This window comes from Kogia breviceps, chromosome 19 (assembly GCF_026419965.1).
Source record: "Kogia breviceps isolate mKogBre1 chromosome 19, mKogBre1 haplotype 1, whole genome shotgun sequence".
Taxonomy (NCBI): domain Eukaryota; kingdom Metazoa; phylum Chordata; class Mammalia; order Artiodactyla; family Physeteridae; genus Kogia; species Kogia breviceps.
The window spans coordinates 24249315-24276949 of NC_081328.1; the positions used below are offsets into that span (position 1 = coordinate 24249315).

General features: G+C 38.7%; 1 protein-coding gene across 3 annotated transcripts in view; it reads left to right on the forward strand.

Annotated features, from left to right (window-relative positions):
* The first annotated feature begins 1003 nt into the window (after positions 1–1003).
* RNF43 (ring finger protein 43) overlaps positions 1004–27635 on the forward strand; it is a 59277-nt gene continuing 32645 nt past the window's right edge. For all 3 annotated transcript variants that reach the window (XM_059047710.2, XM_059047711.2, XM_059047712.2), the window contains exon 1: positions 1004–1255. In XM_059047710.2, coding sequence (XP_058903693.1) covers positions 1004–1255 — 252 coding nt within the window. The remainder of the gene's footprint in view (positions 1256–27635) is intronic.

Consider the following 27635-nt stretch of genomic DNA (forward strand, 5'->3'; position numbering starts at 1 on the left):
ATTATAAGATCTGGATAATAAAGTAGTTTCCAAAAGCATCTCATGGGAAATCAAAGTGCTTGGCGTTCTCAAGCAGGAGCATAAAAGCTGGAATCCCTAAGAGAGAAGGGAAAATAAAGATAGAAGTATGAATGTCAACTGGGAAAAATAATTGGAAAGCCAACCTTTTCAAATATTCTTCTAATTATGAAAGTTGGAAAAGCTTGTGATACTCAGGTTTATCCTGTGACTATGTGAAGACATATAAATTAGCACCTCGTTTACAGGCAAATCTAGGTAGAAAATCTAAAAATCATAGCATATTTAAGTTCATAAAAGTGTTATAAGTTCAATGGGCCTGGAACTTTGGCTACAATGAAATACAGTTTAACGTTGAAACTTTTATGAATACATGTTGTAGCATCTTTGGACATCTCTCAAGGTGTGACCTGACCTCTCCTTCCCTATTTTTTAAGAAAAAAATTCTCCTGTGATCTTTAGTCTTTTACCGTTGACAAATTTTGTGGCTTTAAAGGACCATCTCTTCGTTTTCTGAGCTGGAGTTTTTCACTCTCACCTTTGATGCATGGCCTTAGTCGTTTACTTTGCCTCGTTTTGTTCATTAACACTGGGTTTAGTGGCTCGAGAACTTGATGCATATGGAAGACCCAGCACCAAGTGATCTGACATAATTAAAATTCAAGATGTGACATTCAACCTCAAGCAAAATTGAAAATTCCAAAGAGAAGCGGCGATATCTTTACTAATCATAGTGAAGATGGGAGAAAATGACATACCTGAAGTAGAAGTAGGCTGAAAATACCTTCTTCCCTGCCTGATCAGGAATACCACCTGTTCTTGGGAATATACTTTAGAGAAAGGAAGGGCCAAAACTACGACTCGGCTTTCTGAAACTGAAGCATAAGTTTCTTTTCCTCCGTTTGTCTGGATCTAGGAACCTGTGTTTGGTATTAGCTAGTGGAAGCAGTATGTATGGCCAAAGTGCATTGCTGCAGCTGGTAGCATGAGTGGTGGCCACCAGCTACAGCTGGCTGCCCTCTGGCCCTGGCTGCTGATGGCTACCCTGCAGGCAGGCTTTGGACGCACAGGACTGGTACTGGCAGCAGCAGTGGAGTCTGAAAGATCAGCTGAGCAGAAAGCTATTATCAGAGTGATCCCCTTGAAAATGGACCCCACAGGAAAACTGAATCTCACTTTGGAAGGTGTGTTTGCTGGTGTTGCTGAGATAACTCCAGCAGAAGGAAAATTAATGCAGGTAAGGATGACTTTATTATTTTTCATTTTCCATCTGTTTGAAATATGCCTTTCTTCTTTTGTCTGCCACACCAAATTCCATACAAGGGCTCTGCTGCTTAGCTTTCTGTGTTTCATCTTGTTAAGCATATTGCCTTATTGGCCTTCTAAAGCAAATTCTTATTTTATACTTGGGAAGAAACATATAAATACTGTATTTTATAAGATCATCTGCTTATTTTTAACTCTCGCACTACACTGCATTACATAATAAGTCCTTTCTTTGCAAGTGATATATTCTGGACACTATTTTTTTTATAGATGAAATATATGGGCTTGTATTTAATTAACTCGAGGATTGTACTTTACATCATGTTTAGATTTGAGGTGAGCACCGAGGAGGTTGATTTTAATGGTCAGTAGCACCCTGAAATTCTAGAATGTCCTTGGAGCAGATCTGATCAGTATGTCACTTTTAAAATTCAGTCAAGCTTGAATACTACGGCTGGCCTTATACCACGTGTGGCACCCTATTGCTAAGCCCAAAATGGAGAGGACTGGATTACAAAATGGACACAAGGTATAAACTTGCCTCCCTGATCACTTTGGTCTTGCCTACACATAATTTTATTATTTTCAAAAATTTTAAATTTAACATCTGTTTTTTATTGACCCACAAAGTTTTTCAGACACAGTTTCTTGGGCTTTCAGGTTGTGAATTTTGCCTATAACTCATTCATAGCCTACTCTTTATGTGTTTAGTGTATGAACTGACTGAGGCCATGACATTTCATAGATGAATTGCTCATTCCCCATGGTGAAGATAGAGCCTTGAGGGCTCTACCTTTTTCATGTGGCATTCTAGTATCTTACTCTATAAAATTATGTTGCTTATGGATTAAAATTCATTTTACAAAAGGACATTTCTTGCTGTAGCTCTTAGTCATGGGTGAAAAATGTTAAATATCACTCATCTCAGCATCTAAGCTCAGATTTTTATTTTGTGACATGAACAGAACCAAAATATTGTATGAGTTTAACTTTTTGTCCACTGAGAGGAAAAAGGTGAGAAAATTTAACAAATTATAGAACTCTCTTTGCCAAACACAGATTTTTACATATATGACTTAGTGGCTCTTCATGATCACTTCTTAGGCAATATTTTGAAGCTGGGATAAGTGAAGTGGAAGAAGAATTGGGTGAAAAGGAAGGCTCTGCTATTTAGAAAAATAAACAGACAAAAAGAATATATATTGAAAAAATAGTGTAAGAATTTTTGGATAAGAGTCTATTCACTTAATTTGAACTTTAGGATAGAATTAGGAATATTTAAAAGTTGAAACCATAAATCATTTTGAATACAACAATTGGAAAGGAAACTTCCATCCTGACCTTACCTAGTTAATACCTTGAAGCATGAGGTATGTGCTCCATTGTAATTTTTTGCCCTAAGTAATTTTACTATAGAACCATACTCTGGAGGCTCTGAGGTCTTTGGGAACCATACTAAGCTTTGTGTCTTATTAATGTCCTGTGGCAGCATGTTCAATGGGTTAATTATATGCTGCATAAAAGTGTCTTTCATTTTAAATGTTTTGTATTCTATTATCATAAAGCTCCACATAAAGTTTCTGTGTATTCATAAAGGAAAAGGTATATAAGAGATACTAGCTGGCATTCTCTGCCCCATTTATTACCTTGTCAGTCTGTATCATATCTTCTCTTATTTTGCCCTTTTTCTCACTCTGGTAAGTGTTGCTTAATCCTTTTTTTTTTAACCTATTAACTTTGAATCTATCAGTGGACTTTAAGTATTGATTCTTTACTTTGTGAAGAGAGAATTTCATTGTATCTATTATTTAGCAAGGCCTTTCCAGGCTTTCCAATAGACAGTTTGCATCATTGGCAATTTTCAGTCTTTTTCACCTTTTCTCTCCATACAAGCTTCTTCTAGGTCATTAATAAATTTGTACATTAGCCTAGTATTAATCTCTGGAGACTTTCAGTATTGGTTTATTTTCTATTAATCAATTTTTAATCTACAGTAATTACTAAATTTTCTTAATAACCTCTTATGAGAGACTATATTAAAAAAAACTTTTGGATGATATGCCTCAGTTCATTTTTATCCACTATTTGATTAACTCTTTCAAAGAAGTCTAGCATGTTAGGGACACATGGTTTACACTTCTAGGATCCATGCTGTTTGTTCCTTATCAGATTACACTGCCACACAGGTTTACTCAACTGTGGTTAACCAAGCCTTCCACTCAACTGAAGTTGTGTTTACATGTCCTGGAGCTGTGCTTTGCTGCACTTTAGCTTTCTTGGTGGATATCTGTCCCCTGGTGTCACAGATCTAAAGGCAATCTTCTCTGTTGGCTTTGCAGAATTTTGGATAACGCTGTGTATCCTTCTACCTCTGAATTATTCTAGCTGCCTGTTAAGTTTGATTATCTTCAAAGATGCAGTCAGGTCTTTGTAAAATTGGGCATGCTATGCATTGGGAGATGTAAAGTTATGAGAACAGTGATTTAAAAAAATCATAATGACCTTGTTGTGGTTTCTGGAGTTTCCAGAGAGTTTCAGAAAATCTGACATTTCTTTACATTTTGTTCAACTATTTCAGGGTATGTACTTTTTCATAAGGACCAAATTAACTGGACTTTCATTTGTATTACAATTTTAATTTTCCTTAGACAAAGAGAAATATCCCATGACAATGTTCCTCCAATTTGCTTAATAATAAAATAGGCCATAGAACTGTCTCTAAAATAATTTTGCTTGTTTCAGCTTCATCTGATGGCTGTATATACAAGGCCAGGCCTTGGTGAATTTTTGTCCTGATTCTTATTCCTCAGTCTTTGTACTTAGGTTTTTCTTTACCAACAGTTATATCCATTGTACAAGATATGTTCAGAGTCTTAAATTATAATATTCTCTTTAAAGTACTAGAAGAAAGTCAAAATGGAAGAGGAAATGTTGCCTTGGCTGTATTCCTTTCATTTCTCAAGTCTTCTCTTTTCCATTTCAAAACTCCCCATCTTAGCCCTAACCAAATTATATTGCTTTCCTTTCTATTTTGCCCAAGAGCTGCTTCTTTGCACTACCATATCATTTCAAATCCCTGTGCAGCTTTGCCATTGTCTTTAAAGTGTCTACTTCTTAGGTTTCCCCTACATTTGCCAAAATCCTATCTCTCCCTCTCCTGTGATTTCTTTCTACTTTTTAAATCTTTGTTTCCCATTGAATTTTTATATTTAGGATAACCTTCCACCACTATTCTGCCTCAGCATTTCTCTAACTAGCCCTCAAAAATCCACGTCCAAAAAAAATTTTTTTGTAATTATGAGTAATGATGGATGTTAACTAAGCTTATTGTGGTGATCATTTCACTACATATATAGTATATATATATCAAATCATGTTATATACCTAAAACTAATACAGTGTTATATGTCAATTATATCTCAATAAGAAAAAAAAAGAGAATGTGGGAGACACACACAAAAAAATCCATGTCAAGGAAACTTTCAAGGATCTCCTCATTACTTGGCAGTGACTGATAAAGAGGACTTAATGATAGTTACTATTATTCTTACTATTTTGACTGTTCATTTGACTAATTCTTCTTCTGGTTTGTACCATTGTAGAAGGAAAGTGAGCTGGAGCTTATGCATTGTCTCATTGTCCAGTTTTCTGGTTTGTTTACCTCTTATCAACATTTGTTTATATTATTTCTAAGTGATATTGTTGCTACCATTTTACCACTGTAAAAATGATTACAGTCTTATTTTCTTTCTCAGTTTTTGTTCTTTATTAATAAATGTTACTTAGAGGGACAACTCAAATTAATCTTCCTTCTCCTCAAAGCGAAAGAGCAAGAGGATCTTTGTGTAGCGTAGGAGAGGTCACCGATTCTTTAACTATCACACTCTTCCTGCTCAGCTGGTTGTCCTGGATTTTCTTAGACTCCAGGTTAAAGTTATGATCAAGATTAGAATGTACTGCCCTGAGGCTTCAGACCTACAATGGGAGCTGTGGTAGTGCAGCATTTGGCCAGTAGCAGTGAACACCTCCTGGACAAATTCCCCCTTGCACAATGTCTCTGCTTGCCCCTTCATTTACCTATTAGTCAACACATAGTTATCCCATCTTTCCATTTTCACTTTATTTGTAGTCAGGGCCTGAAGTGAATTATTTGGGGAGGAAGAGAAAACTTTATAATTAAAGTGTTAGCCAAAGCCAGAGAGACAATGATTTATAGCAAACTGTAGTTGACAAAGTGACTAAACTGTGACTAAAGGGACTTGACTTTTAGCTTTGACTCTGCCACTAAGTAGTTGGGTGATTTGGGACAAAATAGTTTTTTACTTTTCTAGGCTTTGGATTTCCCACCTGTAAAACTGAACTTGTGCTATGCACTTCACATGTATTAACTCATTGAATCCTTGTAATACCTTCATGAGAGAAATACAGTACTTTTTTTTTAAGATTAGGGAAGATGTTTTTTAATTGAAGTATAGTTAATGTACAATATTATATAGGTTTCAGGTATACAATATAGTGATTCACAATTTTTGAAGGTTATACTCCATTTATAGTCATTATAAAATATTGGCTATATTCCCTGTGTTGTACAATATATCCTTGTAGCTTATTTTATAATACATAGCAGTTTGTACCTCTTAATCCCCTACCCCTATTCTGCCCCTCCCCCCTTCCCTCTCCCCACTGGTAGCCACTAGTTTGTTCTCTATACCTGTGAGTCTGCTTCGTTTTTTTGTTGTTGTTACCTTCACTAGTTTGTTGTATTTTTTAGATTCCACATATAAATGATATCATACAGTAGCTTTATTTTTACATATTATAGGTAAAGAAACTGAGGCTCAGAGTGAGGCTCACAGCTATTTGCTAAGATCTAATAGTAGGGGGCATAGCTGGAACTTGAACCCCAGAGCTCATGCTTTTCTAACTCTAAAATTCTGTACAGGGACTTCCCTGGTGGTCCAGTGGTTAAGACTTCGCCTTCCAATGCAGTTGGTGTGGGTTTGATCCCTGGTGGGGGGGGGAGCTAAGATCCCACATGCCTCGCAGCCAAAAAAACCAAAACATAAAACAGAAGCAATATTGTAACAAATTCAATAAAGACTTTAAAAAAATAAAATTCTATACATCTACGAATGCCAAAGATGAACAAAACACCAGTGCAGGCTTTGTCTAAATGATGAATTTATTTCCAGAATAGAAAGGAATGAAACTGATGAGTACTATTCTCTGCAATTGATCCAAACTATATAATATCCTGCTAACTTCTAATAATCTCTGTATTTCTTCTATTTCTCTCATTTGTGTTTCATTTACAAAGATATTTACAAATCAGAATGTTTATTTACTTAGTATTTCTCTTTCAGTGGAACAACTTTCATTACCTTTCTTTTCATTTTATAACAGTCTGTGGTAAGTTATCTTATATGGGAAACTGAAATAATAAACTGAAATAGTATGCATCTAACTGTCATAGTATGCATCTAACTGTTAGAGTTCCTTGGAAGCAGAGATTTCAAAGATTTTGTGATTTTGCTTTGAGGCCAGCCTTTAAAAGAAGTATAAATATTCAAGGTACAGTCAACTCTTGGTTATTTATGTTAATGGTGGTGCAGAAAATTCAGTTAATTTGTAATTGTCTTTGGAATGTAGTCAGAAGTACACCATCAGATGTAACTCCTCTGTGCACACAAGCAATCTTAGGTGCTTGCCTTCTACTATCCCAGCTCAGAGCCTTCTTGATAAGGCTTTGTTGTTAGAAGCATGGCACCCAGAAGAGAGAAGGAAGCTGCAGAATATTTTTAATAATAATTTTTCAAGTTAAGGAGATATCTCATTTATATAAAAGTACCTATTAGACAAATTTGTGTATATAATAGTTCCATACTTCATGTGGAAATCCAGCAAAATTGTAAGTTCAAATTCATTAATCTCTGTGGTTAATAGGAGGTAATGAATGAGCTGTACCCTTGGTTATTGCCCCTATCAGGCTATTTAGTGTCCTTTGAACTGATTCTAGGGGTATGCATTTCCTTGGTTTTTGTGGTAAACTCTGTGTGTGTGTGTGTGTGTGTGTGTGTGTGTGTGTGTGTGTGTGTTGTAATTTTATCTACAAATTAGCCATAATTAGCTTTTTATACAGTTTTAAAGATATCCCTGGGGCTCAAGGTTTTCTTTTTGTTTTTAATAAAAAGGGTTTACATTTCATTCACTGGAAAGTGTTTATTGGAACTTTCATGTGCTTTTTTCCCCTCCTTTTACTCCCTTCAAATTACCAAGTACAGTAGAGAAAAAAAGATGTTATAAATGAGCAATGTACAATTATAAATGTTCTGTCAGAAACCAGAATTGGTAGCAGGGTATTGTCAGAGAAGTGTGTGATGATGTTCCATCGAATTTATGTAGCAATCTTCTTCCAAGAAGCTTAAAATGATTCACAAATACTTGCAAACCAAATACAGGTGATACTCCATTTTATAGAAAAGGAAACTTAATGGGAGAGAGAAAGCAAGTTAATTATCTTAGAAGAAAGTTGCATAGAGATGGACCCAGTGTGCTTTGCAGGAGATAGACTAGTAATCCACTTTTTCAGTTATCCAAGGATGTGGATTTCTCAGGGAAGTCCTCAAAAGCTAAAATATTGTCAGTGGCTGAGATATCCTCTATTTGGACCAATGTTGCTCAGTTTGACAATTCAGTTTAAAAGCTATTGGTGAAGCAGTTTGCCAACTTTATGTCTCAAAAAGCCCACTGAGCTAACTCTGACCTGAATTCATTGTTCTTTTGAGAATTGTTAGAGAACAAGCCACGGCCTTTACAGTGACCTATACGGCCCTTCAGGATCTGGCCTGGCACCTGCACCTTTTACCTCCTCTCCCCTCACTCTACTCCAGTCACCCTGACCTCCTTGTTGTCCTTCAGTTAAACCAAGACTATTACCACCTCAGAGCCTTGCCACTTACTAGTCCCACTTATACCCTGGATATTTTCTTCTCTCAGTCTCAGATGTCAACCCCGTGTCAAATATACCTTCTCAGTGAGGCCTTCCTAGACCATCCAGTTCCGAAGGACTCTTCCTATTCCCCCTAGGGCTCATAGTCTCCTTCCCTGCTTTGCTTTTCGTTATAAACTTACTGCCATGTGACATACTTTTATAGGTGTCTGCCTCCCCTCGGTAGACTATGAGCTCTGTGAAAGCAGGGATTTTGTCTCTTTAGTTCAGAGCTTTTTGGGACTAGGGCTTTAGTATTACTTAGATAGTGCCTTTGACACAGTAGGTACTCAGTAAATATTTATAGAATGAATATAAGGAACATTATGGTGGTGCTGAGTGGCTGTGATAGGTTGGACATAACTCTAGGATGAAGCAGATTTATTTATACCTCATCACATTTTTTAAAGTATATTGTGAAGTCAATTATTTTGAGTGCTTTGGGTTTGATAGAGCATGCTGTATTCCTTTATTTCTCTGACTTACTGACAGCATAGTGACTCCTTGATTGTCATTTTCAAATTGTAAATATGGCTATAATCAGTATGTTTGAGGCGCTCCTTTACCCAGCACTTATTTAGTTTAATAACTAGCCCAACCCCTACTTTTTAGAAAATTCTAAAGACGCAGACGTAGAGAATGGACTTGAGGACACAGGGATGGGGAAGGGTAAGCTGGGATGAAGTGAGAGAGTGGCATGGACATATATACACTACCAAATGTAAAGCAGATAGCTAGTGGGAAGCAGCCACATAGCACAGGGAGATCAGCTTGGTGCTTTGTGTCCACCAAGAAGGGTGGATAGGGAGGGTGGGAGGGAGACGCAGGAGGGAGGAGATGTGGGGATATATGTATATGCTGATTCACTTTGTTATACAGCAGAAACTAACACACCATTGTAAAGCAATTATACTCCAATAAAGATGTTAAAAAACAAAACAAAGAAAATTCTGATTTGCCAAAAAAATGGGTTGGGGTACTGATTATAAGATATTAGCATGTATCCAAAGGACCTCACCTTCTTAGTCCTTAGGCCTGTGAGTCCCAATTCTAATTTTGAGATACCCTAACACAGTGGTTTTCAATCTTTTTTTTCCATTCTTTTTTCCCTAAACTATTTGGTGGGGCAGGGGGGTCACTGGCCCCTTTGAGAATGTGCTGAACGTTATTGACCATATGTACTTAATGTACAATTTTGCATAAAATCTCAGTGAGTTGAGAGAATCTCTGAGACACATGTAGGAATCTAAAGACTCCAGATTAAGAGCTGTTATCCTAGAATAATCCCAATTATTTCAAGAAATGAAACCAAATTCTCAAAACTAATTTACCCTCAGTTTACTTAATTTAAAAAGTATTTGTGTACATTACTAGAAGTCAAACAGACAACAATATTACAGTGCAATTATAAGAAGGTTAGCCTGACCTAAGATGACCTTAGATATAAAAATTGGTATCTGACAAAGATCTGCTTATATATAGTGTAGTAAAGGGATTGTGCTCTCCAAATATTAGATGAAACTGCATCAACTCAAGAAATGCTTACAGCCCTTCATCATGGTGGTTTCACTGAAAGGCCCACAAGAATAAAAGATAATTTCCTAATTTGTTTTGACATAAGTAGAACAATTGTGGCTTTATGTGTTTATTTGATTACTGAAGTCAGAGAACAGAGGCTGTAAAATGAGCTAACTTTGGTTACTTTCCATCAGTTTGTCTTCTGTCCTTTAGACTCCATTGCTTTTCCTAAGGTGTAGGAGTCCTTGGGCCCTTCAATTTCTATTTGCTATAATGGAAAACTTTGAATCTTTTTAAAAAAGCTTATTGTTTCTTGCTTGTTTGTTTTTAAATAACAGATAAGCTACTTTACATACTCTTATTTTTTATCTGGGTTTTAAACATTACAGTTCATTTTGTTTTGTTTGATACTTTTTAATATATTAGAGTTTGTGTTTAAATTGCATATTCAAAAACACCGAAATAATCAAAGTGATTTAAATTAGGGTTTTTAAAATTGTAAACACAATGTATCACATTTTTCCTGGATAATAATTAGATTATTTAGATACTCTGATCCCTAAATCTAAAGCAGTGGTCCTTGTTCAAGATGGCAGCGTTAACTATCTTCAAGACCCCTGTTCGTTTTTTTAAAATTTAGAGTACTTCTGTTATGATGGAAATCAACCATATAGCACTGTAATGTTAAATAGCATATTCAGTTATCATGTACCTATCAATTTTGTGCATGCTGTTATATCAAAAGGGTACTATTGTGCATATATAAATATATGATAATTGAGAAACACTGTTGCTATTGTTAGTTCTGTAGAATAATTTGGATGAGACTGAAGGCCTTATGTTTTATGCCTACTGATCTTGCTATTTCCTAAAAAATGATTACAGATTTCCATTCTTTTTTCACCTAAACTATTTTCTACAGTCTTATGAATTATCCACTCTTAAAAAGAAATCTTCTACATGGTTCAGGTTTCATGTTCTTGCACTTTTACATCTTCTACTTAGAATCATATTGGTTATCTGACTTTAAGAACCTTGTGGCCAAGTTCTTTTTAATTTTGTGAAGGACTTTCTTGGCCTTTTACTGGAATTAGGTCCTCTTCAGTTTTCATACCTGGGGTAAAATACAGTTTTGGGTGGGAGGGCAGAGGCACAGGCTATTCCATTTGTAAAATATAATCATCAAGTTTCAAGCTAGGAAAAACACCTAATCCAGTCATTTCATTTTACAGATGAAGAAATAAACCCAGAGAGATTAGTGGTTTGCCAGTCAAAGAACTGCCAATCTACTACCATATCTTACTGGCCAGCATTTTTAGCAAACCTTATTTATTTATTTTAAACTTTTTGGGGTCATTGCAGGAAGATTAAAAAGAAGATGTTGGCAGAGATTTTCCCCCTGAACATTCCATTAAGAAGATATGGAGTGCCGTAGGGTCTCTTTCCTCTTTGATCCCTAGTCAACTAGAAGGCATACTTTCAAACAAAGGAACAAACAAAAAAATACCTTGCTGCAATTTAGCATTACTTTACATGGTGCATATGCAGAAAGTAATTTCCGCCCACAGACTCACTGCATCAGGTGGCCTTTTGTCCTGGATTGTCTCCTCAAAGCAACAGAGGCTCTTTATAAAGTCTAGGCCAGGAAACTTACCGAGATTGGGGGTGCACTGGAGTCTCTCCATGTCTTATACTGTGGGTCTCCTACTGTGTACCAAACGCTGTGGCAGGTCCTGTGGGAATACAAAGAACAGCACCCTAGCCTAGTCCAACTAAGGAGATATACCTTCAACAGCGGAAATCAGTATGTGATGAATGCCAAACAAGAAGTGCAGGCATAAATGCACGAGAGTGCCAATTTTCATTTTCTCAGGAGTCATTCAAATGACTGTGGTGATTCTGTCTCAAGATCCCCTATGACTGAAGAAAAAATCAACAAAAACCGTAAAATTTTAACCCAGGCAACTTCAAGGAGCTTAAATCTAGAGGACAACTACAACCCAAACAGTCATACCTTCTAATTTTCACTTTTATCAGTTAAGTATAGGTTATAATATTGCCTGTAAAAATATTCCTGTATGTATAATACTCATCAGTAGCATTTTCTGTAGAAGTCCAAATAACTAAACACCATGGCTTTCTTTTCAAATTGCAAACTGATTTTCTAAAATGTACGAGAAGTTTCTGTTGAGTTGTAGTAAAATTAAAACAGAAAATTTAGCTTTAAACAGAATTGAACACATTGGGAGTTCTGTTTGAATTGATAATCTAACTGGCTCGTTTTAATTCTTTGTAAACTGCATAAAGGAAGAAATAAAAACTAAGACTATGCAGAAGGTGAAAAGTATTTGAATATCATCTCTATTTAGAAAACTTATTTCAGTACCAAGATTTTTATTATTATTATTGACTTTAGTCATTATTATCTGTTATTCCCATTCTCTTGGGTTGGTTATAGTATAATATGAGGGCTACAGAGACCAACTCCAGAAGAATATACCTGTCTGCTATGACAAAAACATTAGATTATTACCTGCTGTGAAGTTAGTAAACTGTATGGTATACGTCATATATTTTTATTGTCATTGGACATTATTTGAAATTTAGTTGTCTCCCTTTGGATATATGAAAAGTCCATAGGTGCCTTGTGACCATTTAAAAGGTAAAAGCAAGTCACTTAACCTTTCATCTGTTGGGGTAGGGTTGGTGGGGTAAGTAAATGATCTTTAAGTTCCTTTCCAGCTGTAGACATTTAGAGGTTATACTTATTTCAGAAATAGACTTATTATACAAAAGGGACATGTAACTTGCTTACTTATTTCTTTTCCCTGAGATAAAATTGATTTGGTAGGTGGTACAAAAAAATCTGACCAGATTCCTTAAAGTCACACAACAAATTAGTAGGAAAACTAAGCACCAGACTCAGTTGCACTTCTAGTCCTTTGGTCCTATACTATGTTTACATTCGGTTAACACACACAAAAAGGACGTTTTCTCTGGAGTTTTATATTTTAAAATATGTGTAGTAGATTGAGGACCCTTATTCTAAATGCTTCATCAAGGCTGTCCCAGCGACCAAACAAACCACACTGACTTCAATCACGAACCTACATCTAAGTGAATCTGAACCTTTGGAAAGGCTTGAAGAAGCCAGAGGTAACCTAGAGCTGTAGTAGTAGGAGGAGGAGGATGAATCTGATCCTAAAATAATTTGTACAGTTGAATTATTAGAAATAAGTTGAATAGTTACATTAGCAATAAGATTTCAGAAAAGCTGATAGGTGTTCATGTGTGGAGTTGAGGGTTGGAGCTTCAGTTAAGTAAGCATCTGGAGGCATCTGGGAGGAGTGGAAATGGGGCCATCTGATTAGTAACTGTGCCTTGTTATTAAACCGTGACTTTCTGCATTGTGTATCCCCAGAGTTGGAAAACTTCCGCTGGCAAAAAAAAAGAGAAGGGCTGCCGTGCTGTTGCTGAGGGCCATACAGTAGACACAAAAGCGCCTTCTTAGAGGCCTGCAGCAGAGGCAGCTTGTACAGGCAGGCCCATTCCTCTCAAAGACTGGGAATCAGATTCTTTCCCCAGGGGGTTTCCAACTAGTTTGCACTTCAGAAAAATCTTTTCTTTCTCCTGCTGTTCACGCCCTGCAAAGAATTTTCTTCCAACCAAAGAAATTGTTTTATAATCAAAGATCCTTGTCCTTAGTTGTTGGACATCAAAGAAAGTTTGGAGGAGACTGGGGGATTATGTGAGTGCCTAGAATTTATTTTGAATGCAAACTTGCAACATTAGCAAGTCCCCCAAAGAATATACTCATTTCAGAGCTGGGAGAGAGCCTAATATAACTAAGTCTCTATTTTTCCTTGGTTGCATTTAGAGGTTATAAGATACAGTAAGATACAAATGAGTTGAGCAGCTCTATCTGGACTTAACTCCTGTTATGTTTGGTTCTTGAGGTTCTTACCAAGGGAAGAGGTACCCGTACTCCACCTGCCTTTTTAAAACCTGATATTAGGGAACATCAAAATCTATTGAAACAAACAAAAAACCTCTTTTTTTAACCTTCAATACTTCAACTCTTGGGAATTTGGGGCTTCTCCCAGGGCAGTTGATAATATATAACCAATGTTGGGAGCCACATTCCCTACATTCCCTGCTGTCTCCGAGGTGCTGTTGGTGTCATTTTCTCCCACAAAGGAAACCCTCAGCACCCTGAGGGCCTGAACTCAGGTCTTGGCAGGTAAATGAAGGAGGAACTTCTGGATTTAAACTGTTTGGTTGAGTCAGGCGTAAAAAGGCACAACCATGTTAAGTACCAGCTTCACAGTCTTATCTCTGGGGCCTGAATAGGAAGAATTTATCAGTTAGGGAGAATTAAGACTAACTTTAAAAAATTATTTTCTGGGTAAGAACAATGATTCTCTTGATATTTTGGTTCTTGCACTTTGGGACACTTATAGGGCCTTGTTCTCAGATTATGGCTCCTTCTTAAATATCCTTCTCTGAATCCACGAAATTTTTTCAAGTTTTTCTGGAATCCATTTATACATTATCTAACTTTCCTTCCTAGGGCAGATTAACAACAACAAAAACAAGAATTAGGAAAACTAAAGTGATGGATAGGGCAGATTTAGGCAGAATTATGCCCTGGGCAAAGAACATTCTTGTTATTTTGATCTTGGCTCTGTGGTTATGAACAGAAAAGAGTACACGTGCTCTAGAAGACTTCCAATCTCTTTCTATCCCTTCATAGCAACCACAAAGTAGTGGTTGGAAATACAATTCCAGGAACACCAAAAATGCTCACAGTTGCAATAGTGGCAGCTACAGTGCCCCCGAAAGGACTCTCTGAGTACTCTTCCTTCTCGTGGTGTCCTTGCGGTTAGGAGCCGACATCATCAATCACAAAGGCTTGTCCTGAAGACAAACCTGGTAAGAATGTCAGTTCTCTGTCCTTGCCACCAGAAACAATCCTTTATATTTTACTGTGTTCTGAACTAACATGCTATAGTTTTTTTTTTAGAGAAATACAGTCTCTTTGATGGACTCATCAACTGATGATGCTTATAAAACTTTGTTTATAGTACTAGGAAAGTAAGTCAGCATTTTGTGTGGGGTAGGCAGGATTTGCCAGTTTTTCATTCCACTCAGTAGTACTAACTTGCCTGTGCTACTCCTATGCAAATATTAGATTGTAATTTTCAGGTGTTTTAAACACTAAGAGTATATGGAGAAAATTCACAGAAATGTAAGCGTGTCCCTTTAACTTATATACGGGAATAAATAGGGACTCGAACTATAAGGACAACCTGAAACTGACCTTTCATTCTAGTCATCTCCTTTCTCCTGAGTTGGTGTATGCTTGAACCAAATTAACGTTATTATAGAAAATGCCCTAGTCTTTCAAGCAATAACAATCTTCAAGGTATGGAACAGGATTTGGCATTTTGCTTCCATTTTTACTGTTTTGTTTTCTAAAGGGAATTTTGAATTGGAGCCTGTCTGGCAGGATTCCATACTTCTACCAAACCACCTGTCCTGGCAGAGACAATGGAATCCAAAGTCAAGTTCTTTATGACTGCACCTGCCTTGTAAGTGCTGCCAGAAGATCTGATTTTCTCCTGTTGCCAACCTCTACCCTGAAACTATAGTAGTTGGCACCCGAACAGTGGGGTGCATACAACCCAAATTGGGACTTAGATGTCCCAATTCAGTACTAGTACTAGTTCTCCCATTGACTTTTTTTTTTTAATTTATAAATTTATTTATTTATTTATTTTTGGCTGCCTTGGGTCTTCGTTGCTGCGTGCGGGCTTTCCTCTAGTTGCAGTGAGCAGGGCCTACTCTTCGTTGCGGTGCACGGACTTCTCATTGCAGTGGCTTCTGTTGTTGCAGAGCACGGGCTCTAGGCGAACGGGCTTCAGTAGTTGTGGCATGCAAGCTCAGTAGTTGTGACTCGCGGGCCCTAGGGCTCAGGCCCAGTAGCTGTGGCACACGGGCTTAGTTGCTCTGCGGCATGTGGGATCTTCCCAGACCAGGGCTCGAACCCGTGTCCCCTGCATTGGCAGGCAGATTCTTAACCACTGTGCCACCAGGGCAACCCTCCCATTGACTTCAAAAGTAGTCTTTTGCATCGCATTCAATGATTATTTTACTATTTATCAAATGGAGGCGATGAAACTTTCTGGTCCACTTGGTTTTCAAGATTTTTGTGAGACTCTATTAATGATGATAAATCATTTGGTATTTTATTATTTGGAAATTGTCCTGTGCAGTTATGCACCTAGTATGCATGAAGGAGAGTATGATCTACCTAAAGGAGATCAGGAGCATATCTCTGAAGTCAGAACACCAGGCAGCGTTTCCTTTTCCTTTTCCCAGAAATGTAAGTTACCCTATGGGCTACCAGTTGAATGCTCTCTGATTAGGCCACTGTTGCGGAAGCAATCTAACTTCCCTGATGAGGACTTTTCTCCTTTTGAATTATCAGAGTGTTTCTTGGGTTCCCTTAGGGTAGAGTTACTTCATTATCTTCTAACTTTATGTATAGCTGGAGGCCTTCTGGCCTAAGCACATAATTTTTATCACCAATCAGGTAATTGAAGATAATATGCCCACCAAATAGTGTTCTCTGTACAGTATCCACATATGATGATATGATAATAAGGCACAAAATGCATTCTAAAATGAGTGGCAGCATCCTGCAGTGAAAAGAGCTCTCAGTAGTCCTGTGTTTCAGTCTCAGCTCTGATCCTTCTTAGCTCTGCACCCTTAAGGAAAATTGCTTAACCTCTTTGAGTCTGTGTCCTCATGAGTAAAATGGGGATAATAGTAATAAATAGCCTGCCTACCTGAAATGAAATAATGTATGAGAACTGTCTTTGAAAATTGCAAATGTAAGGTAGTATTGTTATTAATAGTAATTAGACTTGAGCTCTTTCTTTTTTTTAAAAGATTTTTTTTTTGACGTGGACCACTTTTAAAGTCTTTATTGAATTTGTTACAATATTGCTTCTGTTTTATGTTTTGGTTTTTTGGCCACAAGGCATGTGGGATCTTAGCTCCCCGACCAGGGATAAAACCCACACCCCTGCATTGCAAGGCGAAGTCTTAACCACTGGACCGCCAGGGAAGTCCCTTAAGCTCTTTCTTTTTTATTTATTTATTTATTTTGTTTGTTTGTTTAATGGCTGCGTTGGGTCTTCGTCGCTGCGCGTGGGCTTTCTTTCTCTAGTTGCAGTGAGCGGGGGCTACTGTTCGTTTCAGTGCGCTGACTTCTCATTGCGGTGGCTTCTCTTGTTGCGGAGCGTGGGCTCTAGGCGCACGGGCTCAGTAGTTGTGGCTAGCTGGCTCTAGAGCCTGGGCTCAGTAGTTGTGGTACACGGGCTTAGTTGCTCTGCGGCATGTGGAATCTTCCCAGACCAGGGCTCGAACCCGTGTCCCCTCCAGTGGCAGGCAGATTCTTAACTACTGTACCACCAGGGGAGTCCCAAGCTCTTGCTTATTCACCTAATTACTGTAAGAAATATTATTAAGTTTGAGGGTTGTTGATTTAGGCTCAGTTAACCTGTTTGAATTCAATTTGGCATTATCCTAAAATAACTAAGCAAGACTATTTGTCTTTTTAATGTAGCTAAGAAGACAAAGCTTTAGATTAAAAATTTTGTGGGCCATAAAGCTGATTAAATTAACCATAATGTAATAACAGGTAGCCTTGGTGACTTAGAGAATGACTAATAGTGTAGAGGTTCTAGGGTGGGAACTTAAGTTCTGTAACTGCCTTGTTTGTGCTGTGGTGAATCACTTGCCCTCCCTGGACCTTTGCACATTGGTAAGCCCATTACTTTCCTTCCATGGTCAATGAGGTAATAATCACCGACACAACGCAAAACAGCTGCTTTCTAAGTTTTTACTTCTCAGAGTCAGAGGGATCCTAGAGCCATGTTACACATTACTTTTACATTTTCATTTTTTGAAATTTTGGAGTGTTTTTTTAATGGCTGCTACCCTGAAACAATTGCTCAGAATGCTGACGCTTCAGCTGTCCAGCTTTGCAGCAATTTTCCAAGGGCTAGAAGGGAAGGAGTTCGGGATTATCAAAGAAACTAATTCACCCAGTTCATTATACTTGTATTGTGCTGGTCTCAACATGTTGTTCTTTGAAGCTCAGCAGATGAGGTTCTGTAGCCTGCTTGGAAATTATCCCACAAGTCCCTGAGACTCCCAGTTCCCCATCTGAGAAGTATTAGATCAAAATGCGAACAAATATTTTCAGTCATAGCACCTATCAAATATTTGTGGCCTGGGAATCATTTTCAGGTAAAGATCATCAGTGAGTCATCTCAGGGACTAATTATGCTGTATGGAAAATCTGTATTCCATACTGTAACTTTACCAATTTGAAGCCTCCCCCACAAAAAGGTAAATAATGGGATAAAGGTAATTATGGGTTTTCTCATCTTTTCTACTTACCTGTTCCCTGTTATGATTAAACACACATAGCTTATAACTCTTTTAGAAACAAACTCAATTACCATTATTATCCTTTCAACACTTGCATGGTATTCTAATCCATTTCAATCACAGTGGGACATAGTGGGAGTCAGGAGGCAAGTGCATATGGGGGAAGATGGAGAGAGGCAAATGTTTTCCCTTCTATTGGTTTTGGGAAACATCCTTCTTCTCTGAAGGTACTTCTTGGGGAAAACTGTTTTCTTCTCAAGGCCTAATAAAGATTAGTGAGAGATGTCTGCTAAGCATTTGAAGCTCTTTGAAATAAAGACATGGATAAACATTCAGTATCACTGTCATTATCATTAAAAAGGAAAGCCCAGCATGTGATGTTTTGGGTCACTTCCAGCGGTCTTGTTTGATGTTCTTAGTTCTTTTTTTGACCTTTACCTCTTGATATCTTTATACATTTATTGAGGCTGTTGGACAAAGTCTTGAGATCCTAAGCAATATGGTGTTAAGAATGAATGACTGCTAGCCTCCATTTTTTATGGGTGGAATGCCTGAAAATGTTTTTAAAATGAACAGTTGAGGTTTCTGTCTTTGGATACCTGTTGTTCAAGTTTGGCAATGTTGGCGGCAAACTTAATTTAGTATCTGATCATTTGATTTTTTTTTCCAATTCTATTCCCTACCTTGGAACCAGAGTGTTAAAGGAAATTTTTCATTAAATAGAATAAATACCAAATTAACTAGGATTTTTTTCTGTACTGTGCTTATGAATTAGAGATAAATTGAAAGAATGAAGCAGATATAAAGGATCTAAAAAACAAATACTGGGCTTCCCTGGTGGTGCAGTGGTTGGGAGTCCGCCTGCCGATGCAGGGGACATGGGTTTGTGCCCCGGTCCGGGAAGATCCCACATGCTGCGGAGTGGCTGGGCCTGTGAGCCATGGCCGCTGAGCCTGCATGTCCAGAGCCTGTGCTCCGCAACGGGAGAGACCACAACAGTGAGAGGCCCGCGTAACGAAAAAAAAAAAAAAAATACTGTAAGAACTTCTGGAAATAATATAAGTACTTCCTAGGGACACGATAAGTTCCAGCTTCTTGTACATCAGAATGTAAATTATTTCATGCTAAAAATAACCATAATGTTATCCTTGTAGTGTTACAAGATACCAAAGATACTAAATAAAGGCTAAATTATGTTCAGTATAATGTATTTAACTGATAGTGTGTACCAATACATTTTACTTATTTGCACCTTGGCCTGCATGTTCTTAGTTCCCCAACCAAGAATTGAACCCCGGCCCTCGCTGTGAAAGCACCGAGTCCTAACCACTGGACCACCAGGGATTTCCCAGTACCAATACATTTTAGAAAGGGTTTCAATAGTACAAATTGAACTTAAAAGGACTTCTTTCTGGTCTTTGGAAGTCTGAATAAATCACAAAGTTTTATTTTGTGCCTTCTATATTCAAGAACTTGTGCTAATCAGAATATCCTGTCCCCTGACTGGAAGTTCTATTTGAGAATTGAGTAGAATTATCACTCTTTTTTTTTTTTTTTTGAGTTTGTGGGGTTACTGTGTTGTTTTGTAAAAAAAATGTGGGCACATTCTTCATAACTCTAGTTAATGTATTGTTTATTTGTTTTAGATTTTAAATGCTTATCCTGCAGTCAAATTTGCTCGTACACACATGTATTTCTCCCCTCTAGTCTTTCAATTGAGTTTGTTTTTTTCAGTTCCTACCCCAGTTTCAGCATCTCTACGTAGACACACAGATTTTTTTTTTATTTCTCAGCTTAGATGTCACCAAATAAATGTAAAGTAGGAAAAAAAATTGAAATTTTCCATCAGAACCAAAGGAACTCAACAGAAATTGAAAATGAGGGTGGTATATATCATGTTAAACACGAATAGAAAATTATTTGACATTAACATCATGTTTAACTTTATGCAAAATCAACCACCCTGAAACTACTATGGTAATGTATATGTTTGTATGATATACACATAAACACTCATTTTCAGTCCTTTAGGGGAAACTACTTCCTTTAAGCAAACCTTGGATCAATCTCTGAAAACAACTGCCTTTGGAGACCCTTAAGCCAAATTAATTATCTGACCTTTGAAATTTTGCCTATTGAGAGGATGGTCACTTGCAAAGTGGATAACTTTAGGACAGTCCCCCCTCTGTATTCTCTTCCCTGAAGCTTCCTCTTCCACTTATAATTTTAGTTAATATCACTTAGCAGAAAAAAATTCGGTCTGATCTCTTCACAAACTGTCTTTCTGTTTCAGACTTGTCTCAAATTAGCATGTTGGAGCTGAGTTTCTTCTCGTTTCTGTTCTGCTCACTCATCTCACCTCAGTTGTGTTGGCTGTCTCTCTCCTTAAGAATTTTAACCTCCTTCTGTTTTCATTCTCTCATTTTCATTTTGGGACCACCAGAAAAAATCTGTGCCCACTGTCAGATAAAATGCCTCTTCTCACTATGAAAGGTTTTACCACTTTAGTATCCTCCATATTACATTGGTCTTATTCAGTTGGGATTTTGATGACCAGGTCTGTTCCCTTCTATGTCATGTACTGCAGCAGGTTCACCGTATGTGTTCAGTGAATGCCATCAAATAGCCATCATTTTGTTGAACAGGTTGGTGTGTTGCTGCCATTGTTCACATCTGTTTTCTGCAGGCTGCATTAACAGGCAACTGCATGCCAGATTACATGCTGACATCTGTGTCTTCCCATCAGAAAATGATCCTTTCCCCCTGCCTATCAAGTGAAAGCTTAGTTTTTAGAGAAAATTACAAAATACAGAAAATGAAAGAGAAGAACTGAAATCACAGCATCTGCGGTTTTCTCTATCCTTAATGGTAAGGCAGCTTCCTAGAGGATTTATTGTAATATGTTGATGAAATGTTTATAGTCATCCTTTTGCAGTTTGTTTAGAAAGTAGTTTCTAAGTAGCAGTTCCTGCATCATCTAGAAAACTTTTAGCTAGAGAAACCACGTTTCTTTTCTTTCTCAAGCTCATCTTTTTTTGAGTTTAACACTTGGTCTTTATGGTGAGAGACTAAGTTAGATGATCTTCCTTGCAAAAGGATGTTTCTCAGATTTTTGTGTTTTATAGCTTTCTGATTTCATTGCCATGGTCGATTTACTTATCAGGGAACTGTGACTACCTGTAGGAGTTCAAGTGTACACTGTAATAAACTATCCCTCAAAAGAAGGAATAATTTCATAGCTATTGCTATGATAGTAGGTTTGGATGCATCTTACCATGGATCCAGACCTCTGAAATAATTGAGTCATGTGTATGTTTAAAGCTAGGGAACTTGCCATCACGTATTGCCTCACATTGACAATACCCTTTCCATAATCTTTGGATAGGTAGGTCATGCCATGACAGACTATTTGGTTCCCTCAGAGACATTACTTTATATTTTTCCCAAAGGAATTTCAGTTCCTGTTTAATATTTGCTAGTTTTACTAGGTACTGAGGCAGAGAGGTAGTAGTAGTATTCTCGTGAAGAAGGAAATCAGTGTTTCTTATCTATTTTCCATATATTGTCAGTCTGTCCAAACAAACCTACTATATGGAAACCTCATAAGGAACACTGTTTTCCTCTTGATATACTTGCCTGCTCAGCACCATGCCCCACTTTGGAGAACCCTGTGGTAGAGTTTCAGCTCTCTAGATAAGGTCATCTGTAAAATAGCTGAACCATTGAGCCTCCATAGATTTTCAAAACCCTGAAGGCGAGAGGAATTGGGAAGATGAAAGGGGGCCATTTCCTCAGAGTCCTAAAGTTCAAAGCTGCAGCTGGGGTTCCGTGGAGCCAATGCATCTGGAGCAGCCCAGTTACTGGAGAGGTAACTGTGGCACTATGGCCTTCCTGTTGTTACCCTCTAAGGTATTCATCTAGGTGGCCCTTGCCCTTCCACTGTGAATCATCTCCTCAAGTCCTTCTTTCCTTTTGTTGGCTGCTTTGAGCTTCTTGTGTATTAATCTCCTTTACAAAGTCAGGGCTCTAAGCAGGGGATAGTAAACACTCTAGGTAGACTTTCACCCGTGCTGTGTGAGAAGGATTGCTGAACTGTCGTGTTTCTGCATATCTCAAAACTGCAAAAGAACTCTAAGTTCTTGCTCACTTGATTTCTTCTGTTTCTCTAATAACTTTGTAAATGACTTCTCTCCATTTGTATAATATCCAATGCATTATTTTTCTTCATTCTAGCTGATGTCAAGTCTTTGATAACCATCAATACAGAGAGGCTAGAGACATGTTTTCTTCCCTCTTGAAGCTATTTTTCTAGAAGTGTTTGGGGCTAGATTCTAAGGGATTGTCTGGAGTTTCTTCATAAAATTTACCATCAATTGAGAGGATTTACTTTTGTAGTGTTACCTCTCAAGGTTACTACTGACTCATATTCTTTCTACAGTTTCAGTGCAACCAAGATTTCAATTTGTATTTTAAAAGTCAGAATGAACTCTAGTCTTCCCCTAGGAGAGAAGGGTATCCCCAGTAGGTAGGAGCAACCCAACAATATACAATTGTGTTTCTATTCAAGGCATGGTGCCAGTAAATGCGCATGGGTTGTGGTCTTGTAGAAAATGTAAAACATAACAATGAATCTCAAAAATCAGTCAGTTTCCTGACCTACAGTGTAATCAAAATAGTAATGTCAAGTTTATCTCCACCTCAAGATAGGTAGTCTGAAAAATAGTCTTTGAACATGAAGGCCTGTCCTCCACTACACAGGGTGGGTCACTCGTTGCTCCATAATAGCAACATTACCAGCAAGTTAGGGCAGGAGAAGAAAACAGCCGTAGCCAACAGAAGCAGCAGAGGAATTCAAGGAAACACAATGTAATAATGATTTCACATATATATACACGTGTATATACATATGTGTATATAATATTGTTGTAATATTATACATGGATAAAAGAGCACGAATTGCATCCACTGTCCCCAAATTTTCTTGTGAGAGCATTTTGTGATAAGTTTTATGATGTCTGTTCCCTCAGTGTCAGACCATGTATGGAAATAAAAGACCATATAACCCCTCCTTAGATTTTGAAGACAGGTATTCCTCTTTGAGAGAGTTGTAGTAATGATAATAGTTTTGGGGTGAATGGGGAACTATCATATATTGGCTTTAGACTTCTAGGTCTTAGTTGCCATTTATTCTACTTTCAAATGTATTCAGAGGCCAACAGGTACTCAATAAAGAAATAGGGACTTCCCTGGTGGCGCAGTGGTTAAGAATTTGCCTGCCAATGCAGGGGACACGGGTTCAGGCCCTGGTCCGGGAAGATCCCACATGCTGCGGAGCAACTAAGCCCGTGCGCCACAACTACTGAGCCTATGCCCTAGAGCCCGCAAACCACAACTACTGAGCCCACGTGCCACAACTGCTGAAGCCCATGCGCCTAGAGCCTGTGCTCCTCAACGAGAGAAGCCACCGCAATAAGAAGCCTACGCACCGCAATGAAGAGTAGCCCCTGCCCACCGCAACTAGAGAATGCCCTCACGCAGCAATGAAGACCCAACACAGCCATAAATAAATAAATTAATTAAAAAAAAAAAAAGAATTAGTCAAGAGGCTTCCCTGGTGGAGCAGTGGTTAAGAATCTGCCTGCCAATGCAAGAGACACAGGTTCGAGCCCTGGTCCGGGAAGATCCCACATGCTGCAGAGCAACTAAGCCCGTGCGCCACAACTACTGAGCCTGTGCTCTAGAGCCTGCGAGCCACAACTACTGAGCCCACGTGCCACAACTACTGAAGCCCATGCGCCTAGAGCCTGTGCTCCACAACAAGAGAAGCCACTGCAATGAGAAGCCCGTACACCGCAGCTAGAGAAAGCCCACGCACAGCAACGAAGACCCAATGCAGCCAAAAATAAATAAATAAATAAATAAATTTATAATTAAAAAAAAGAAATAGTCAAAACTTCTACTCTCTTCTTTGGAGTCCATAAGTTAACATATAATTAAATAATCATTAGACTCAATGTTCCCTGGTTTGAGTGCTCTTTAATATACGCTGACCCCAAAAAGCTTTTCTGGCGTTATTGGTGTTAAGTCTATTTCTCTATGATAAGCTAGCTGGTTTCCCATTGTATTTCATGATTAATACTCATATTGAAACTCATACATACTTGTGTGAAAAACATTTTGATAATGTTCAAATAGACACCAGTCTCTTGGGAGTCACCCTAATAAAGAGGGTCACTGTTAGCTCCCCCTAACTTTATTTACTATCATTTTTTTTTTTTTTTTGGTTTTTGTGGTACGCGGGCCTCTCACTGTTGTGGCCTCTCCCGTTGCGGAGCACAGGCTCAGCGGCCATGGCTCACGGGCCCAGCCTCTCCGCGGCATGTGGGATCTTCCCGGACCGGGGCACGAACCCGTGTCCCCTGCATCGGCAGGCGGATTCTCAACCACTGCGCCACCAGGGAAGCCCTATTTACTATCATTTTTTTTTTTTTTTTTGCCGTATGCGGGCCTCTCACTGTTGTGGCCTCTCCCATTGCGGAGCACAGGCTCCGGACGCGCAGGCCCAGCGGCCATGGCTCACGGGCTCAGTCGCTCCGCGGCATGTGGGATCTTCCCGGACCAGGGCACGAACCCGTGTCTCCTGCATCGGCAGGCGGATTCTCAACCGCTGCGCCACCAGGGAAGCCCTTTACTATCATTTTTGAAGTCTCTCGGTGATGTTCTTTTTCAAGTTGTACATTGCTCTCAGAAAAAAACAAGATACTGTCCTCCCTCCTCTGTGTGCTACCCCATAATAATAAATCCAGCCTTACAGATCTTCTGTCTTCGAGGCTTCTGTATCGTGTGGTAGTGCAGATTTCTGCTTCTTCTCAAGGCCTTGTTTCCCTACGCCATTATCCTCTAGCTGTCAGCTGTACACCTCCTAAACTGCTTAGAAAAGAATCTGTTTCTCCTGGCCCCAGAGCTGACCTTGACCCTTTCCCAGTCCTGAGCACTCCTGGAAACTCAGCCCCCTCAGCACCTAATTCATGTCTGATACTCTTAACTTTCTTGCTCTGGCCTCAGGAGAGAGAGCACATTCTGAACACTCCTGCTTTTGTGTCGGCATCTCTGTGAGGTGATTTGGAAGGACTCCAACCAGGCATGGAAGGGCTCTTTGATAATATCTGATGGGTGGGTAACAAATTCGGGCACCTAGCCAAGACACACATTGCCTGTAATCGTTAACTCAGTCTGTAAACAGTTCAAACGGCACTGAGAAGCCGTCAGTTATTATATTAGAAGAAGCCTTTCATCTCTCTTGCTTAGCAGCCAGGCATCCAGCACTGGCCCCCACTGGGGCCACTGGAGCCAAGGTACTCTGTGCACAGCCACCAAGGCCTAAGCCACACCAGGATGGACAGTGGAACCTGCTCCAATGACTGCCTTTCAAACTTTCAGCATTGGAGCAATAACTAAATCATTCATTTCCTTTTGTTCGGCACCTGGAAGATGCTGGAAGAAAAAAAAAAAAAAAAAAAAGAAGACACAATGCTGAGCCCAAAGGAACGTAAAGATTACAAACATTCCTGCCCTCAAGGTACTTACTAATTGAGACTTTTAAGATAATACCAGGCATATACTAGAGATAAGTACCACCATGAGCATTTGTAAGTGCCAAATATGATATACACTGAGTTTCTACTGGAGTTCACAGCAGTGTGGACAAGGCTGATCAGGGAAACCCCTTGCCAATTCTGTGAGAAAACTTTTTTCAGTAACTTTTAATAAATTGACCTCTTTTCCTTCATGTTTCTCATCCATTGTCTTTTGCCTTTTTCATTGAGTTGCTAATTTTGCTAGGCACATACTGAGTATTGTAGGTGTTTGGCGAATGAAATCAGTAAGTCTCTTTTAGAATAATTCTGCTAAGTAGAATTTTGCAGAGGTGGAGTTATGGACCTGTCTTCCCGTTGAGTGTTCTGGTACCAGAAGATGGTGCAGGAAAACCAAGCACAACTTATTCTAAGCATCTTAATTGCAGAGGACCCTTTATTGACGAATATATTTTAAGTTGTTCAGATTAGTTTTAAGGCTACTATTGCTGAAGTGGTTTGTTCCACGTAGCACTGGAGCAAAATTTAGATTAGGCTGTAGTTTTAAATAAACAAGTGAAATAAAATCCTATACTCACCATAATCAAGGTTAGCATCAAAGTCCCAGGTTATGCCCCTTACACCAGAATCCTAAGTATAAAGCAGCTAGATTCTTTTCCTCTACAAAGCAATATCTTAACACTTGCCCCACTTCCTTCAACTGAAGGAAAATGATAGAGCCGTAAGACATTTTTCCAGAAAAAAAAAAGGGGTTTTGAGGGGTGGGAGGGAGCTGTCTTATATAATTAACTTGACTGGGGTCCTCATGACTCATTAGGAAGCTCTGATCTCATGGCTCTTATTTTCTTTGTTTCATTTTCCATTTTGCTCAGCTTTCTGGGTCACCTTTTCATCCCCTTTCCATATTTTGGATTTGGGGTTTGCCTCTGTCCTACCGTCCACGTTTTCTGTGCTGAATCTGAATGTAGCTTTGGAAGAGCACGGATAAAATAAAAAAGAAGGCATGGCTTGAGGATGTGCAAGCTTGAACTCCATCCTGTGTTCTCCTTCTGATTTACCAGTCTGCTGAGGATGAACTCCAGTAAATCCTTTCTTTTACCTCGGATGACAGTACTTTCCCATACTTCACAGAAGAAAGCAGCTCAATCTTAAAGAAAGACATGAAATCCTTTAGAAGAAAAGAGGCACTAGAGCAAACAAAATCAAGGTTTTTTTTTTAACCAATTGCTCAGCATTGTTATTTGTTCATGGTAAACATAGTGGTTATTTGAAAGGATGTGTTAAATCACATTTATACAGTAGAATTGTAGAAGTGCAGAATTTAATAGGTACTTATACAAGGAAGCTTTGAGGCATGCTATCTGATCCACTCAATTCAATGCCTTGGTTCATTTTGAGGTCGTTTACAGGTTTAATATGATGGAGAATAAAAGAGGCAGCCCCTGCTCTTGCACCTGAATATAGCCCGTCTTTTGGGAAATGATCTTCAATTCTGGCTCCCCACCCTCATTCCTTTCCTTGTACCTGTTAGTAAGGAAGCCGCCTACCATTATTTTGGTCCCTCTAGATCAATGGTTCACAAATTTTAATGTGTATCAGAGTCAGTTTTAGAAAGCTGCCTAAGGCACAGATTGCTGGGCCCTGTCCCCAGAGTTCCTGATACAGTGTGACTGAGGTGAGCCCTGAATATTTGCATTTTTAACAAATTCCCAGGTGATTTTTGTTGCGGCCCCTCCCGTTGCGGAGCACAGGCTCCGGACGCGCAGGCTCAGCGGCCATGGCTCACG